Source organism: Silurus aristotelis (genome assembly GCF_946808225.1).
Source record: "Silurus aristotelis genome assembly, chromosome: 11".
Classification (NCBI taxonomy): domain Eukaryota; kingdom Metazoa; phylum Chordata; class Actinopteri; order Siluriformes; family Siluridae; genus Silurus; species Silurus aristotelis.
In genome coordinates, this window is record NC_139584.1 from 13,670,957 (window position 1) to 13,688,749 (window position 17,793).

The 17,793-nt window shown below is 36.5% G+C and overlaps 2 protein-coding genes across 14 annotated transcripts in view; one reads left to right on the plus strand and one right to left on the minus strand.

The window, feature by feature from the left end:
• tpd52l2a (tpd52 like 2a) overlaps positions 1 to 6,795 on the plus strand; it is a 9,728-nt gene extending 2,933 nt beyond the window's left edge. For 2 of the 12 annotated variants that reach the window (XM_083553782.1, XM_083553772.1), the window contains 5 exons: positions 1,503 to 1,550; positions 4,407 to 4,508; positions 5,629 to 5,655; positions 6,426 to 6,462; positions 6,563 to 6,795. In XM_083553782.1, coding sequence (XP_083409908.1) covers positions 1,503 to 1,550; positions 4,407 to 4,508; positions 5,629 to 5,655; positions 6,426 to 6,462; positions 6,563 to 6,604 — 256 coding nt within the window. In that variant the 3' untranslated portion in view covers positions 6,605 to 6,795. Of the gene's footprint in view, positions 1 to 1,502; positions 1,551 to 4,406; positions 4,509 to 4,742; positions 5,387 to 5,628; positions 5,656 to 6,083; positions 6,141 to 6,425; positions 6,463 to 6,542 lie in introns of those variants that run through there. The other 10 variants (XM_083553775.1, XM_083553777.1, XM_083553779.1 and 7 more) reach the window with 9 other exon arrangements.
• A 3,251-nt stretch (positions 6,796 to 10,046) lies between these two features.
• Positions 10,047 to 16,877, minus strand: dnajc5aa (DnaJ (Hsp40) homolog, subfamily C, member 5aa). Of its 2 annotated transcripts, none has more exons than XM_083553770.1 (5): positions 16,726 to 16,877; positions 13,268 to 13,399; positions 12,864 to 13,077; positions 12,266 to 12,437; positions 10,047 to 10,399 (listed from the first exon to the last, which is right to left on the minus strand). In XM_083553770.1, exons 2-5 carry the CDS (start codon positions 13,375 to 13,377, stop codon positions 10,290 to 10,292), a joined length of 606 nt encoding a protein of 201 aa, XP_083409896.1. In that variant the 5' UTR covers positions 13,378 to 13,399; positions 16,726 to 16,877; the 3' UTR covers positions 10,047 to 10,289. The 2 variants fall into 2 exon arrangements, with proteins under 2 accessions (XP_083409896.1, XP_083409897.1); XM_083553771.1 differs by having other exon boundaries at positions 13,268 to 13,422; positions 16,746 to 16,859.
• Positions 16,878 to 17,793: the final 916 nt, after the last annotated feature.

Below are 17,793 nucleotides of genomic sequence, written 5' to 3' on the forward strand. Positions count from 1 at the left end.
GCAAATTTTTGTGCCGTAAGAAGAAAAAAACACTTATGGGGTATAATATTATAGTACATTTTTTACTAAGTTCATGGTGGTTCTCTTTTTGGTTGTTGAACAAGAAGAAAAAAAGCCTCTTTACAAGCACATCACACTTAATACTGATTTGTCTGATATGTGATTAATTGCAAAATGGGTCACTCTTTATTTGCATTGCAATAAAACTATAGTAATATACAGTAGCTAGTAGTGTAGTATACATATGCCAGTATACCCGTGGCAGCATTGATCCCATTTGAGACCTAGTGTTTTAAGAAAAGTTTCCCATGATGTTAAATGTTACAGATTTTCTCTCCTATTGTTACACACCTCTTGGTGGTTGGTGCTCTTTATTTGGCAAATGGAAAAGTTTTAAATGTTTCACATGAACAGGTGATGATTGTTTCAATTCAGCATTCTTGTTTCACTTCAGACTATAAAACACAGTTTGAAGAGTAACAGTCTGTTAGCTGTTGAAAATGACTTGTTATATACTTTATAACTTTAGTAGTGCTCTCACTAAAGCACATTTTCAGCAACATAACACAGGTCAAAAGAAAACTATTCATGACGTCAGGTGACTATAAAAAAGAAGTCGAACCTGTTTAAGGTATCAGTAAACTGGGTGAGAGTTGCGTAGTGTATTTTCTTTACCAAAGCTCCTTGGACTACTAGAAAATTACAGAGCTCCTAGTTGTGAATTCATATCATGCAGTTCACAGAATTTGCAAAAATTTGAGCTCAAAGTAAGTGGTTTTTATTCTTTCATATGTACAGAAATAAGCATTTTGGATCATTAAATAATTTTTGTATGATTGTAAATGTATATGCAGGGGAACCTCGATACTCGCGACCTCGATAGTTTGTGACTTTTCATTTGGAACCAAGAAGACTAAGAGTAACTCGTGAAAAATCTGAAAGTTTGGCGTAACATTTCAGTTAGTACAGTTTGTACTAATAAATTACATAAAAATGTTTAAAAAACAATTTTTTTATTGTATTATTTATTTAAAGTAGTAAATAACATATTTGACAAGTAATTCACAATTTTCGTCGAGTTTACACTACAGTACATGTACAATTCCCCTTGAAAAAGGAACCATAAAAAGAGAGGTCATATGTACATGTACATTGCACTGTACATGTACATAAAAGTAATAATAATCTAAAATTCTGTAGTATTTGGATATATACATATACACACACAAATGTATATATGTATGTGTGCGTGTGCGCACATGCCTAACTATACACATCATTAATATTTTTATTATTTTTCCTGTTAATTGGACAGTTACTATTTTTTTTAAAGAAAAATAAATACAAAATACATAAATACAAACAACAAGAACATCAAATCTAAATAAAGTATTAAAAGTTCAAGATTTTGAGCCAGTCAACAATATCTGTGTACGTCTAGAAAGTCTACATTATAACTATAATATGGATATCTTTCTGCTTCTCTCTCTCTCTCTGTATAGTTATCTTACAGCATCTGCTACTCTGGAAGACATTAGTCGTTCCGACACGTGAGTGGAAGTCTGTTTTATTGAATTTCCAATGATTTTGTTGTGGGTAATAATGATGACTTTCTGCATTTTTAGTTTGTACCTTTTATTAAAAAAAAAAAAAAAACAGGACGTGGCGTGAAACCAGGACCACGTTCACAACTGTTGGTAGTTGAGGAAAAATGCACAGCTCGGCTTATTAACAAGATATCTTTCTGCCTTTAGTACCAAACTAATGTTTATATATGTAACTGGGGTTCTTTGAACACTGGATAACTGATAGGAGAGGTGAGAATCACCCGGAAACATTGTTGTGGGGGCACATATATGCCTTACCTTTCAACAAAGTGACATATGACATAGTTTTTTATATAAAAGTGTTTGTTGTGCTGTGAGTTATTTCATATTATGAATACAGTATTTAATGTCACCATCTTTTGCATCTCTTGTCAACTTTCTGCTGAATCTTAGCTGAATTAATGTTGTATTTCACTCATTCTTACCACGAGACCTGGTGAGAATCACCTGGACAACTTATGCAGTTATGTTGTGAGGAACGAAATTGGACTGCAATTGTGGGCCTGGTGAAAATTTATAGTGATTTCTAGCTCGTAGCGAAACAGACCTGCAGCAGAACAGCTTGGCCATGACATCCATGGCATCTAGTTTCCCAGTGTCCTCTGTCCATGGCATAGGAACAATTGATCTGAGAATCTAATAGCCACCACCTATTCCAAATTGTACATCAGATTATGCACTGGGCACGACAGGAAATGTTCACCTTTATGGTTTGCTGCATGGTCAGTTGACTGATATGACCTTGGGTAGATAGCCTGAGTTTAAACATGCAGTCACCTCTGAATCAAGGTGAGCTTATCTCCAAAGCATGCAGACGTCCCCGCTTTGCTAAATGGATTGCTTGTCCTGTCCCTATGAGGTGTTTGGGTCACCAAGAAGAACCAAAGTCACTGGAAAAACGGAACAGTTCTTATCAAGGGACACACAAATCTAACGGGGAAAGTATGCTACTGAGTATATTCAGTTAAAGCTATTGCACATGGTGCTCTAGAATTAAATATGGAAAAAATTTGAAGACACACTAAGCACAGGTATGAAGAAATGATACGAGACTATCCGAAGCTTTGAAGTTCAGGAAAACTTTAGTGAGTTAAACAGATAATGAAATAGTGTGAAGTATATACGAGGTGAGAGGAGGAAAGGGAGGCAGTGGCTGCATGGCACTTTTATGTATTTTATGGTCATCAGTGACTTTATTGAAAGTCTTGGCACATGCACATGAAAGTATCCGGGTGATTTAAACAAAGCTGCTGTAAATAATGTTTCTAATTGACATACAATAGACGTAGGTACAAGGTTTTATAATCTGTATAACTGTATTAATTATTTGACAAAAATAGTGATCAAGTAATTCCAAACATGTAGTGAACAAGGGATCTTTGTTGGATTCATGTTTTTTGTTCATATAAATGACACATTTTGTATCTTACTCAGACAAATTCCATAACACTTACCAAAATCCCAGAGTCTCAAACCAGTGTGTTTAAACTAAATAAAATGATGATGACGTTAATGATAATAATAATAATAATAATAATAATAATAATAATAATAATACATGTTGGTTTATGGGGTTTTTGCTGTACACTTGTGCTTTAATTTATAGAAATGAACAGTCAGATACTTCACAAGTGCTTTGATTGCAGAGTTGCTTTGTCTGTGTTGAATAAATGAGGAAAGACTGCAGGGTCATCAGAAAAACACATCGCCAAACAGCACTAAACTTAACCCTGGTGCTAAACCTAACCAATAAAACTAAATGTTATTAGAAATACTTACAATATATAATAATATACTAACATTAACTATGATAACAGGGATACTAATCTGGCTACTTAATTGATAATAACAATATATAAATCCCCAATTTTTTATTTTTTTTTTTTATTATCAAAGCTGCATTATTCTTGAATTAATGACCAGATCAGGAAATCTGAATAATCATGTGGAGGGATGACAGGATGTTTGCAGTAAAGAAAAAGAGAAGAGTGGTGTGTAATTTTATTCGGTTAAGTTTATATGAAAAAATATACGTATATTCATGAGTATGGCTTCAGTTGAATGTATATATAAATTTTGAAAGAGAAAGAAGATATAAATCTGAGTTTGGACTATTTCATATTTTGTTTTCTTTTCTTTTTTTATTGACAGTAAATTGCAGGCACTTTTGTTTACTTTGACCCACATTAATTAAGCATAGTTACGGATACATTTTTCCATTTAAGACCTTTTAGTCCAAATAACAAAATAATATTAAAAAAAATTCGTGACCCCAAAAAAAGAAACAGTTTTGAGTTCTGGAGGATTTATAGCAATAAATCAAATAAAACTGTCCTCTTAATTTGTTTGTTAGCAAAACAAAGTATGTTATTTTGTATAGACCTCAACTACCACCTGCACAAGGATTTGGATACAGATATTTAGACAATGTAGATTTCTTGTGTAAGGATGTATATATTTTTATTTATTTACAAAAAAAAAAAAATATGTTGGCAACGAATACATTTCTCCTTGTATGTGCATCCAGTGCACTTGTCCTTATTTGGATTATGTTGTGTCTTTGGTTAGCTCTTCTGCAATTAGTACTATGACGCACCAGTGCGTGGTTCCTGAACCTGTCATTAAAACAGCTGAGGCATTTTGTGCTGTAATTAAAACAGCTCTATCTATTCGCTAACCAGCACAGCAAAACATCACCCAGTCATCAAAATGTTTTGTTCTAAGTAATATTTTTGTGGAGTAAGTAAAATGTAACCATGTTTCTGATTAATAAATAATTACCTTCCTGTCTGTCTGTAGGTACAAGAAAACGCAGGAGACTTTGTCCCAGGCTGGTATGTTGACGTCATCTGCTTTCTCATCATTGGGTTCAGCCATCAGAAGCAGACTGGGAGAAATGAGGTTCATATTTATATCTTTTTCATTTATTAATTTTTTATTTAAAAAAAAACAACCCACATTGGATTTGGTCACTATTTTGGCCTTTTTGAGTTTCTCCAAAATATAACAGCAAAAAGACTATAGATTGAGTATCACACTGAGTATTCGCACTACAGATTAAAATGATTTTACATTTCGATATATTTTTTAAATTTTTTTCTAAAAGCCGGTCATATTCATTAAGAATATGATGAGGAATTCACCATATAAAGAACCAGTTGCGGGCGGTCAGGGCCAGCAAAGCCTTCTCTGCTGGCCTAAACACTATCAGAAGCACTGACCTACATTTACAACATAAATTCTAATATTTGTTCCATGGAATTATATTAATTTATTCCCAACAGTTTATTCTCTTTATTTTGTAGCATTTTTCTTGGTATGTGGCTGTTAGATTTCAGCCTCTATGTGCTGCCATGTCAATCTAATCTGCCCAGGGCCTTCAAAGTCTGTACTGCTGGCCTTTTTTTTTTTAACCATAGTTTCCTTAATAAATAGCTCTGTTTCTTTAACTAATCAGATTTCATATTCGCCTCACAGAATAGCGTCAGCATTTTTCCGTCCTCTGATTGGTTGGTCAGATGGAAACTGTTATAGCCAAGTTCGACTGGCAAAACGTGTGTAGCGCTGCACACATTAATACACCTGAGTTAGACTTTTTTTATGCTTACGGAGGAAGAGAAATTGATTTGGTCGTGGACATACTTAAAAATCCATTTTGAAGAAAAGCTAGACACGGTGAGGAGAGCTAGCAGCTTGTCTCAGCCTGGGAAGGGTTTCTTGCTTTAGTAAAATGGTTTTCACCCTCCATATGTGAAATGCCCCTCTCTCTGTAATGCCACACGTTGATGGTCGCACCATGATAGTGGTGGATTAAGTCAGTTAAGTCCTCACTGAAGGCCCAGGTACCAAAAGCATGGCCCACCACTGTCCTAGGCAGCTTTTTTTTTCACATTTGACCCGTATAAATAATTGCTCCAACAGTAAACTGCCGGCTTTGTGCTTGGTGTTGCATTTTATTTTTTTCTGTGTCCTTTGTCCATGATTGTATTTTTTTCCTTCAATGCTGCATTGGGATGCTCAGGGCTTTGACTTACACACCCCTACCTGGGTAAGAATTGGCCGACAGTTCTGGCTTTTTCTTTTTCCTCTTACATTCCACCCCACAAACATTTACCACTGTAGATATTCCTCATTTCCAAATGACTTGTGTAAGATTGCATCAAACTTGTACATTTATACTGTTTCTTGGTTAATCATTTTTTTATGTGTTTTTTGTCTGTTATGGTCACAAAAGACGGCACTATTGTCGAAGCTGCACTTTTATGCAAAACTTCAGCTTCAATTCAACTGAATTAGAATTTTCCAGTCTCTTATTTTATTCTTTTAACACAATTTATGGATCTTTTGCACTGTAACAGTTTATTTTTCTCAGAAGTGTATTATGCAATATGTTCCCTCAGCCCTTTGCTTTTGCTTGGCTAACACTCTCTGCTTGCTCTAATGCGTCTGCTTCTTTGCTCTCGCTGCCGTCTGAAGTAGCAGCTACTCCATGCACCATTCCCTAAGTATGCCCGCTATGAGGTAAAGTACCAGGTACACCAGACCACTTCTTCCTCTCTCCTCTTCCTCATCCTCTAAATATCCCACTTGTTTTCATGACACTAGAAACTAGGAAGTATAGTGGTTTCTTAGACGTTTGTTATGTAGAACTAATTCTTTTGTTGTGTATCTGTTTTTTTTTTTTTTAATCTCTCTATCATTTACTAAGCACAAGCACTATTTACCTGTAGCCCCCTTATTCTGTGTTTCAGGTGTTTAAACTAAACACAAGCCAAACATTTTACATTTGATTTGTCATGTTTTTTCCAACTTCCTTAGGAATTCACCAACCTTTAAAACCATGGAGGAGAAAATGGTAAGCACGTAAAATCTCCTCATGATATAATATATGGAAAATAAAATAAAAGGACGTTATAGAGGTAAACATTTTAGTAGTAATTATTTTACTTTACCAGTCCAAGGCCACTGGAGGAAGCACGAATGGTGAAGACGCGTAACCGCCACCTGGCATTGGTTCTGAACAGGAAGCACAGATTCATCACCAAAAATGACCCGTGACCCAAACTACTCCGAAATCCTTCAAAGCGCCATGCTGAAAGCCACGAGATGTTAAAACATCAAAGAAATAATGCAAAACAGTACAAAAATGCTGTTTCAGCTAAAAAAAAATTAATAAACCTCCAATAAATGTTGTTTCTGGTCAACAATACATCTCTGCTGCTTGCTTTAAAAGGAGGACCTTGTGAATTAAAAAAAAAAAGTGCAAACTGACAGTGTGTGAACACACGACAATTGGTTCTACTGTTTCGCTTGTTTCCAATTGATATAAAAAGGTTTTCAGAATGGCGTCTGCTCTGAGATTTCTGCTGATGTAATTCACTTTCGGTTCCATGCAGCATCGTATACACTCTGACACACTGTGGATTAAATGTTTTCTTGGCAGTATGCGTCCCTCCTGTTGCATATGATTAATGAGAATGTGCAAATGTTACAGATAAGCATAACGACATCCCTTAGAACTCAGGACAACAGGTGCTAGCGCTTTGACTTTAATGTGATGAATGTAACTAATGCGTCATAAATCGATTTATAGAACATGTTTCTGATTTAATTAATATAACTGACTTTTTTGGGGGGTAAATATATCGACTCTTGTTATGCTCATATATATATATATTATTTGCTTAAATTATGTTTGAACTTATGTTTATTTTTCTGGTGTGATTATGGTAAAAATATATATTTAGGTACAATTAAACATTAGTGAATGAGTGTGTATTTGCCCAGCTGTCCTGAAGTCAGCACTTGGGATGTGCTTAAGGTTGATGTGCAGTTATTTTGGTTTGGAAAAGGAGGAAATCTAACATGAATAAATTATGCAAACATGACTACCATGAGACTGTTACATTTTATCACATACACATTGTTCTTTCTGTTTTGTGATTTTATGTTCAACAGTTATTATGCTTAAATAAACCTAGAGGAGGAAAACTATGGTAGTGGTGGTGATTTAATTTGAGATATCAGTATTCAATTTGGAGTTTCCTGACTAATGAGTTTCATTTTGGATAGTTGTTGTCTGGGTCTGTTTGGGCCCATTGGGATCATGTTCAACCCCACCTGGAGTTTTTTTTCAAGCAGATAGATTAGGAGACTGATTTTCTCTCATGTTTGGCGATGTGAAGTGTGTTCATTACAGAACTGGAAACTTGTTAATGCATTTATTCAACTTTCTGCTTAAGATTATAACACCACTCAATCAGAAAGGACACATTTGAAATGTCCATAAACATTTATTTTTACACCAGCAAATCAGATTAATGTATGTTTTCTTTTAGACAGACAATAACCATGCTACAACATAAAGGTCCTATAGTTCTACTCCATTATTCTGTATCTATACATGAGACCTTGACCATTTAACTAGGAGTAGCATAGTTTCACAGCCACATCCAAACATACTGGAACAACAGTCTTTTAAAAACATGACAAAAGGAGGTCATAAATAAAATAGAAAAACAACGGATTACCATTTCACTATAATTACACACATTGTAAGGAACTGTGTCCTGTCCATGTTACTCCATTGCATTTAACTTAAACGTTGCATTTTCCAACATTTCAATGTAGAACCCTTAATGGGCAAACCAGTGTAATTTTTTGTAAGGGGGGGAAACGCACAGGGAAGGACCACAGATGCAAACCATCAAAAGCCATCAAGAGCAGGGACACACAAGGGGGGCAATGTGTGAGGGATACAGAGAAAGTGTCAAAGACTCCGAATATCCATCCACACAGAACTGTTTTCAAAAGCCCAGTGTATACACTTTTAAAATGGTTTTAAAATCTAAAGAAATGAGAGCAAAGAGGCTGAGGCTGGTGATGTGTTCAGTGCAGTGGTACATAAGCCAGAAAGCATAAAATACCCTGAAAGCAGGGTGAATGACTGGCAGGTGAAAAGGTGTAAAAAAAAAAAAATATATGAATGCAATGATATGCAGTTTGGCAATGGTGTGACTGGTCAGGAAGACGTGCACATGTATGGCAACTTCAAACGGCTGTGTTCATCTGTACACAAATAATGTACATTTTAATGAGGAGCTTTATGGGGGGGGGGGGGGGGGCTTTATTTAAAGTACAGACATAATGCTGTAGTAACCTAACAATAGCGTCTGTGTTGTAGTGTCATGTAAATAAAAAAAACAACAACCCTGTTTATATGCTATGGAAAAAAAAAAGAAAGAAAAAAACTGAACTACGTATTGCAGTGACATCACTGTTTGCTGCTGAATAAACAACTTCCAGGTAATTCATTCACAATCACCATGATCTCTTGACGCAAATAGGAAGAAGAAATGCACTCGAATGAACCATTATCACACATCACCATGAGCAATAACACACTGGAATAAATACACGCTAACTATTACAAAGTAAAAATGCACAAAATATACATAGGTTGTACATACACAGAGTTTGTACACCGTATATCTATATAAAAACATTTCTCTTTCCTCTTTTACATACACACTGGCGATGCAGACATCCATAATGACGGAACAGAATGTGTTTCAATAGAAAACCCTCTAAAACATGAGTATGGGCACATTACCAAGGCAACATGAGCTCAATAATATGAGTGATGCAAATATTCACTTATAAAGACGACATCTCACAATCCGGCAGCTACATCCCACACTGCTCAATTTCTGATTGGCAAATGAAACATACTAATTTTGGCTGGGCATTTTAAACATTTCAACTCTATTTAAAACTCAAAAGGCATAAATATGTGTGTGTGTATATGTATATATATGTATATATATATATATATATATATATATATATATATATATATATATATATATATATATATATATATATATATAAAAAACGTGCTTGGCAGCATCTTTTGCATCACTTTTATCATTTAAACTCAAATGACTTGTTGAAAACAGTGATGCAAAAAACTAAAACTGCATTTAGTGTTTAAGTTCAGAAAATGAAGACAATTATGAGTATAAAGCATTAACATAGAATGGACAATATATTATATACCAAGGCCTAATACTATTAAACCTACTTTGTGTGTGAGTTTTGTTCCCCCCCAATATGCAATGAAAAGAATGAAGGCATGCAATGCTGGGAGAAAAATAATGGCAAATCTTAAAAAAATGTGGCTTTTCTTACAGACACATGCAAGTCAATTACATCATTTTAACAAGAACGTCCATCATACACTCCTGAATGGGAGAAAAACAATGCACATAAAAAAGACCTACTGTGTTCAACCTTATCTACTGATTGGGGAACAGTGCATGCTACAGGACAGCAAGCAAATCTGACTGGAGAAGAGGCTGATGGAAAGGCAAGTCTGGGAGTCAAAGGCAAAAAGATGGGGTACAACAAGAGAGAAAATATCTTATGCTCTTTTTTCCCCCCAGTTTAACTCCTTATTTTCAAGCTACACTGATGTGAATGTATGCCACTCTGGAAGAATGGTGATGAGGGTGGATATGAGAAACAGGGGGGAATGTCTGCAGGAGTTCAGCTTGTGTTCCCCTTGCACTGGCTTTTCTCCCTGCCAATGGTGGCTTTTTCTTTTAAGTAGTTGGAGTTGCTCCTCTGCTCGTTCCTCAGACTCAGGGGTGGGAGAAGACTGGCAGCCGGATAGAATCGGTATTAGTTGAAGCCGGTGTCGGTCCGGTAGGTGGTGTGATGGCCATCGGATGTTAGCTGGGTGGTCTCTGTGGCCGATGGTTGCAGGACAATGGGCTCACCTCCACCAGCCTCTGTTTAACCACAAAGAGAACATTTACAATAGCAAAGATTTGCGACTTGGGGCTCCCGAAAGCAACAGAAAAGCATTGCCAGACAGTCCAGAGATCATGAGATTGAATCCCGATGAGGTCACGGCCACTGATGAATGGGAATCCAAGAGAGCAAAATTGCTCATGCTCTCTGGTTGGTGAGGGAGGACACACTCACTCTCCCATATCAATCACAGCAATTCCGGCCAATCATAAGCATCTGTGAGCTCACGTATGCGAAAGAGGGTAGATAACTCTTTCCTTAGAGTGTGTTATTTCGCATCATGCCATAGCACGAGCGCCAATTTAAAAATGTTTCCCATTTGGGAGCTGTCATGTGATAAGGGAGAGCTTGCTAGTAGGTGGGATTTGGTAGATGAACAATTTGGAAAGAAAATGAGTCAACAACACTACTGGATTTAGAAGTGTACAGGGTCAAAATTCATGCTTGAATTTAAAAGTGCTGCAGCAGTTCAAAGAAAAAAAAGAAAAGAAAACCGACTTGCGTCACATCCTGTACTATTGACATCTTTCAAGAGAATGGAAATAAAAATATATATTTTCATAGACATTGTTCATTCAACTGAGATGAATGTACAGATGGGTGACAAATTAAAGGAAAAACCAACATAAAGTGTGTCAGTAAGTGTTCACTATCACACGCCTCCAGACAGTTTCACTGCATCGTTGCATAGATTTTACATGTCTCTTAAACTGTACAAAAGATATTTCCTCAGTTAGTGTTTTGTTGATGGTGATGTGGTGATGGACAGTGTTGTCTAACACACTGCTTTAAAATCTCTCGTTGGTGTTCAAGTGAATTGAGATCTGGTGACTGTGAAGGCCATTGCATATGATTTAACATTATTTTTTAGACTTATCAAACCATTCAGTGACTCTTTGCCCCCAGAGCATTGTGGGCACTCTCATCGAAAGTTTCATCGAATCATAAAACTAACTGATCAGCCACCAAAAGGTTGGATTGATTTGCAATGACTCTTTCCAATATAAATACAAGTGGACAAACCATGCCAGCAAAATGCATAACAAAGCTAGCGTTTATTCCTTTAATTTGTCACTTGTCGGTATGTTTAGTGTCTTCCATTAACCAGGACATTCCTCCTTCCACAGGTGCAATTTTCATTACAGCATATAAAAAAACCTATGAGGGTTTAAAAACATTTTGCATAAGTGCCGTTGACAAATTTGTCCAAGTGCACTGAATAAAGAAAATCTAACAACTGCATGTAGAAAACATTGTGTGATTGCCCTAGAACATATGACTTGGTAATGCGTCGTAATAGAAATCCAGGTGTATGCAAACAGACCAGAAAGTGGGAAGAAAACAGTCACATTATTTTGCACCAAAGGCATTTTTTAAGCTTTTTAAATTCTCTGTATTATGCACATACCACAAAACTTAAATTATAAGTGTAAAAATCGCCACCAGATGTCTGAATTAAAACTGAGCTCAGGTTCGGGGGTCACCCTCATACTGTGCACATACTCAGCTAAAGAGCAGAATGATTAGACGGGTCATTACAATGTTATCTACAGCTGATATAATGTGCCACATTACAACATCTTTATATATATTTCTATGATTATATCACTACTTGTGATGCAAACATCTAGGTTTATAGAAAAGAAACCTGGTAAAAACTCACTCATGTGGTGTTCATTTAGCCTAGACCTGTTCAGATGCGAAAGCTTTAACATAAAGAAGACATTTTATTACAGACACTACCACTGTGCGAAAATAACACTGTGAGCGATAACATGAAAGATTTCAAACAGACTACAAAACTGGAACATGTCCAAAGCACAGGTTACAGAGTAGCATCTAACCTCTCTCATCAGACTGCAGCTGGGCCTCCAGGTCTTCAGGAGAAACATAGAACTCCTGGTCCTGTCCCTCGGGTGGCCGTGGTTTACACTTTCCACAGCAGCAGTTACAGCAACAACACAGACAGCAGCAGAAATAGCAGCCTGTGGCCAAGCCGCAGAACACAAAGAGAGCCTGCAGAGGGAGACAAAGCACACCACGGATAAAGGAAGAGCATCATGGAAAACTATGGACTATTCCAGAAAAAAATAAAAAATGTTCCAAAAGCAGTTGATGATATAAATAAATGTATAATTTTAACTTTAATTAAACATACGACTACTAATGGCTAAGGTGTACTAAATATATTGCCTTTATGCTGGTGTGACATTTAATACACTTGAAATATACAAATAAAATGAAAAACATTATAATATTCTATAATGTATATATCAGGAAATAAAAGCGGAAATTCTGATATATATCGTCTAATTTATCAATTGATCTCTAACCCAAATGCCTTCAGAACAACAAAAAGAAATAAATTATCCTTGTTATTCCAATTGAGAGACTTTATATAAAGACCAAAACTAAAGATTTGGTGTCATACGGTAAACTGACCTTGGCCCACCAGCTGGACAGGACAAAGTAAGTGTTGACATTCTCTTCCCCAAACTGCTCAGCTACGTAAAGCCCCAGAGAGCCGTACTTGTCATAAATGTTGCGTTTAGTCGGGTCGTTCAGGATGGCATGGGCATTGTTGATCTCTTTAAACTTGTCTGCTGCCTCAGGATTGTCCGGGTTCTTGTCAGGGTGGTATTTCAGGGCCAGTTTTCTTTGAAAATATGAAAATGGGTATGGGTTTGAAATATTCAAGTGTTATGCTGACTGGCATGGTTAACCACACAATGACTGCATTAACTTACAACCAACTCTCAGTGTGTGTGTGTGTAAACAGAGCATCCCTACAGTCATGTTTGGTTTAATCTATTCTTTACTATATTTTACAGATATTTCACACTCACCTGTAAGACTTCTTGATGTCATCATTAGTGGCCAGTTTGTCGACACCCAGTACATGATAAAGGGATTCTCCAGAGGTGGAGAGGGTCCGCTGCCTCTGCTGCTCAGTCATGGCAATTTATGTTCTTCACAATCTGAAAGGTAACAAAGGAAGTTGCTTAACAACTTAATAATAGCACGTAATTATGCCCACTACTTTATTTCATATTGACTCTACTGATAAACTCAGCTTTCCTTTCTATCAAAGAGAGAAAGAAGCAGCTATTACTGAGGGTTTAATTAAAACAGAGGACCAACCATACTACAGCTGCAGATGAATATGTTCAACATTTGGTTTTTATAATAAAATCTAGAACAGTAGAAGCATTTTCTCAACCTGGTATTTCTGAGAGCTCTTGCTTACATGAGCTAATCTCTGCAAACAGTAGTGTAGGCTGATAAACCTGGAACAAATCTGCGTTTTGTCTTTTTTAAAGCTCCAAAGTGTATTTTGTAATCAACATTTCCGGAGAAGAAGCCACAGCTTGCAGGGGTCAATATAGTGCACATCAGTGTGAGATTTAAACACTGAAGCCACTTAAATTAATTAGAGGTTTAAATTAAAGACTGATCAATACTGCATTAAACTGTAGCAGAACATTCTGCTCATTTTCTGGCCATGACAAAAAAAATCCCATCCCAATCCCATAATAAATCATTTTTCATCACTTGTGCCCACTATCAGTATATGCAGCACTAGCTTGCAGGTTTTTTTTATTATTATTATTATTATTTTTATAAAAGATCAGATGGATATGTTAAATTGATGTATAGAATTAAAGCTGTAAATAGCTGGATTTAAGGATGCATCAATATGGGTACAGCTACATGGTTTTTGTTACTCGTTTATACCAATATTGATGCAGAAATGAGTAAATCACTCAACTAGGGATCACAGCGCATTGTTCTGAGCTCTTTATCCGATTCCCTGCTTTACGTCATGGCAAAGAAAGTGCATGTTTATGCACTTCAGCTACCAGTCTTGATAGTGTTAGCCAGTTGTTTTTAAATAAATCACATTAGCTAGTTCTATTACCAACATTTGACTGGTTAGAGTAGGAGTTTAAAAGAGCAGTAGGTGGGGATGTTCCAGACTGATAGTGGCTGAACATCATATACAACACACTGGGCAAATTTAACGGTTGCAATTTTGAGATATTTACAAACATGCATGTTGTCTGTGTGCCTTTTCCCCCTCCTAGTCTGCATTCACCACAGAGGCACTTTCTGTCTGGAGCAATTAAATCTTTGTGCTGAGTTTTAGGTTTAGGAAGCTTTACAGAATTGTATGTGCTTCATCAAGTTGCTGTAGCTCCTTGATATTTTTACAGAGCACAGATTGTAGCTTTCATTGTCATCAATAACCATGAAATAATTCCAGTCTGCTGGCATTTTGTCATCTGTTCATTAGCATGGTGTTTTACTTCACATAGCTGGTATCAAGTGTTGAAATAGATGTAGATGTCACAAACATCAGAAATGGACTCATAACTATTACTAGTATCAGCAACAATGCATATTCTAAATTTATTTGATTTAGTTTATTATTAGCTTATTTGCTCAAGACTTTAGGTTCGTGAAGTCTGAAATAATTATAATCAATATATAATTTACATTTGCGGCATTTAGCAATATAATTCCTTTCAATTATAGTGCTGTGATGCAGTTGATGCGTTTTGATGCTATGCTTCACGAAGAAATAATCAAAAGGGATAAGCCTCTGAAAAGTAATAGATTGTATAGAGTCTAAAGGGCTGTAGAGGGTTCCCACAGAATGAATACATAACTGTCTACACGTGCTTTTCCTGGCAACTTACAAATCTTAATGCTGACCTGCCAAAATGATAATATGACATCACCAGCCCCTATTCAGGAGAATTACCCATGATTCATCTGCTGATGCCCTCTCTTTACATTGCATGCTCAGTTAATGTAGCATTTCACTAGAGATCATTATATCCTATAAAATCTTAAACCCATAGAAGTCCCCTCTTTGTGAGACCATTAAAAAGTAAAAAGGTCAAAATTATAAGCCCATGCTAGAATGGTCAGCAGTGAATGATTAGGGTACTACAGATTTATAGCTTATAGAATTCTTCTGAACTTAGATAAACCTAGGCCATTATTAAACATAGGTGAAGCTGGGCCATTATGTGCCCTATTGAGTTTATTTGAAATTGCTTAAGTCGAAAAACGTCTTGCCTTGGCCATCGACTATTATCAGCGATAAACAGAACAATGTTCGCAATTTATTCCTTTAACAAGTGTAGATAGTACACAGACTGTACCTCTATGCATAACCATCATTTAGTTTGCTTAGAACACTTAAGTGTTCATGAGAAATCTATTTTCTGGGATCATATGGTGACTGCTTCATCAGTTGCATGTTCGACATGGATTGGGCTAATTTCCGACTAGGACAAGAGGTTCTAGTGCTTGTCCACTGTGCACTCATCCGCTGACTCCCGTGTTTCAGCTGGTTTACTCAGCACTGCCAGCCACTGACCAATGCAACACAATGCACGATCACGATGGTGCACAAGCCTGGAAAGAAAGCCTTGAAAACAGGGAATTTACACTGTAAAATCATGCATGTGCATTTTAGTGAGAACACATTTCTGAGATAAGAATGCATGAAGAAGACCAGAGCTCTCAGATATACAAGTTAGGAGACACGAACATACATTTGGCTCATTGCAGCACACTATCAAACCTTACATTATTGTATATCTGTATTGTAGGAAAACTGGGGACATGGGTATTGTTGTTAGAAAATGACATTTGTTTTACAAACCAAGTGAGTCCTCGTAATATTAATATACTGTATGTACATGACAATCCATCCTGGGAGAGATGCATGCTAAAGATAGTAGTCAGAGCATAATTTTAGATCAGAAATCACAGAAGTGCTGATGTTTAAAGTGGATTCAGAACCATGAAATAGTTGAGCAGTTTGTGAAAAAAAAAAAATCACGCATCCTGTCTGTCTTCTGCATCCGCTTCCACCCTGCATCGAAAAAGGAGGAGAAACGAGCAAAACGACCTCACCATTCATTAGACACGCAGAAGTAAACATCGCTTTGCTTTGAAATCACGACAATGTGACTGTGTTTATAATAACATGAGAGTAAATATTCCGTGGTATTGTACCGGTTTATGAGACTTCGAGTGGACATTCTTTTTTAAATCACGGATTACTTCAGCGACGAATAGTCGGGGTCGCTAATCTCCATCTTGCTAGTCACTGCATCATATGAACACTATGTGCACGAGCTAGCAGCTCCATAGCATCCATATTGGTTAGCCTGTAGCTCGAGCTCCCTCTGCACGGGATACAGCAACATTACAGAGCCAATACACCACCATGCAGGGGGGAAAATGCTACGTACTCATGTATGAAACAAAGGTATAAAAAATTTACCTTTTTTTGTCGGCGTCGACAAAAAAACTGCGTCTCGAGTTAATTTCAGTGCAGTAACAGTGCTGTTAAAGCCGTGCTCGCATCCCCATGAGCTCTGCGCGCGTGTACGTGAACGCTGAAATGCAGCAGCAGAAGGTCTGTGCTCGGCCCCGCCCACTAAGCAATGCGTAGCGGCGTGCGGGTGCCCGCCAATCTACAGCGATATGGACTGTTAGAACACTGTATACAATATAACGGATGTATTACTAGTGTTTTCCTCCAAACATTTTATTATGACTGGTTAACTGTTTAGTGTTTAATATTAGATAATTAGATGCAGATCCATGCCACCAGGACTGGTGCACTGGTATAGTCAAATCCAGATATATTAACCTTCATAAAAAAAATAAGAATAATCCAATGATCCACTTTAGATAAATATCTTTCCCCTTTTGTAGGAAAATACATAAATCCTTAAGAAAAAAAACAGGCCTGAGCCTTTTAGTTTCATAGAATGGAAAGTGTAATGGTACATCATGGAAATCCTAAAAAGACTGTATACTTTATAGTTTGTGGCAACAGTTTGAAACATATAGTGAAAGCAGTCAAAATGATGATGATCATCTGTGGATTTTTGTCACGAATATAAAAGGTTGCACACATGAAATCCTTTTATCCACCACCATAAGGAAAAATAAATAACATAAAACATAAATAAGGCCTGCACAAGATAGGAAATATAAAATATACAAATAGTTAAAATCTTATGAAACACAGTCAAATAATGAAAAAAGAAAAATAGAATCCGCACTATTCAGTGAATTCATCAAATGTTATAATGTATAAAAACAGCTGTTTGGTATATGGTTGCAAGAAAGATGCTTCCTTCCTGAAATAATTATAGTCTTCATTGGATGAATTTTTGCATGCATCATTATAACTACATGTGGCATTATGTGCACATCCTCTGTACTTGTGGTGCTGACACTTGAAAACATATCACTTTTATATGTAACACTTGTGCAAATACATACAGCACCAGCATATACATCTTATATATGTCCCACATGGCACATTTGCACACACACT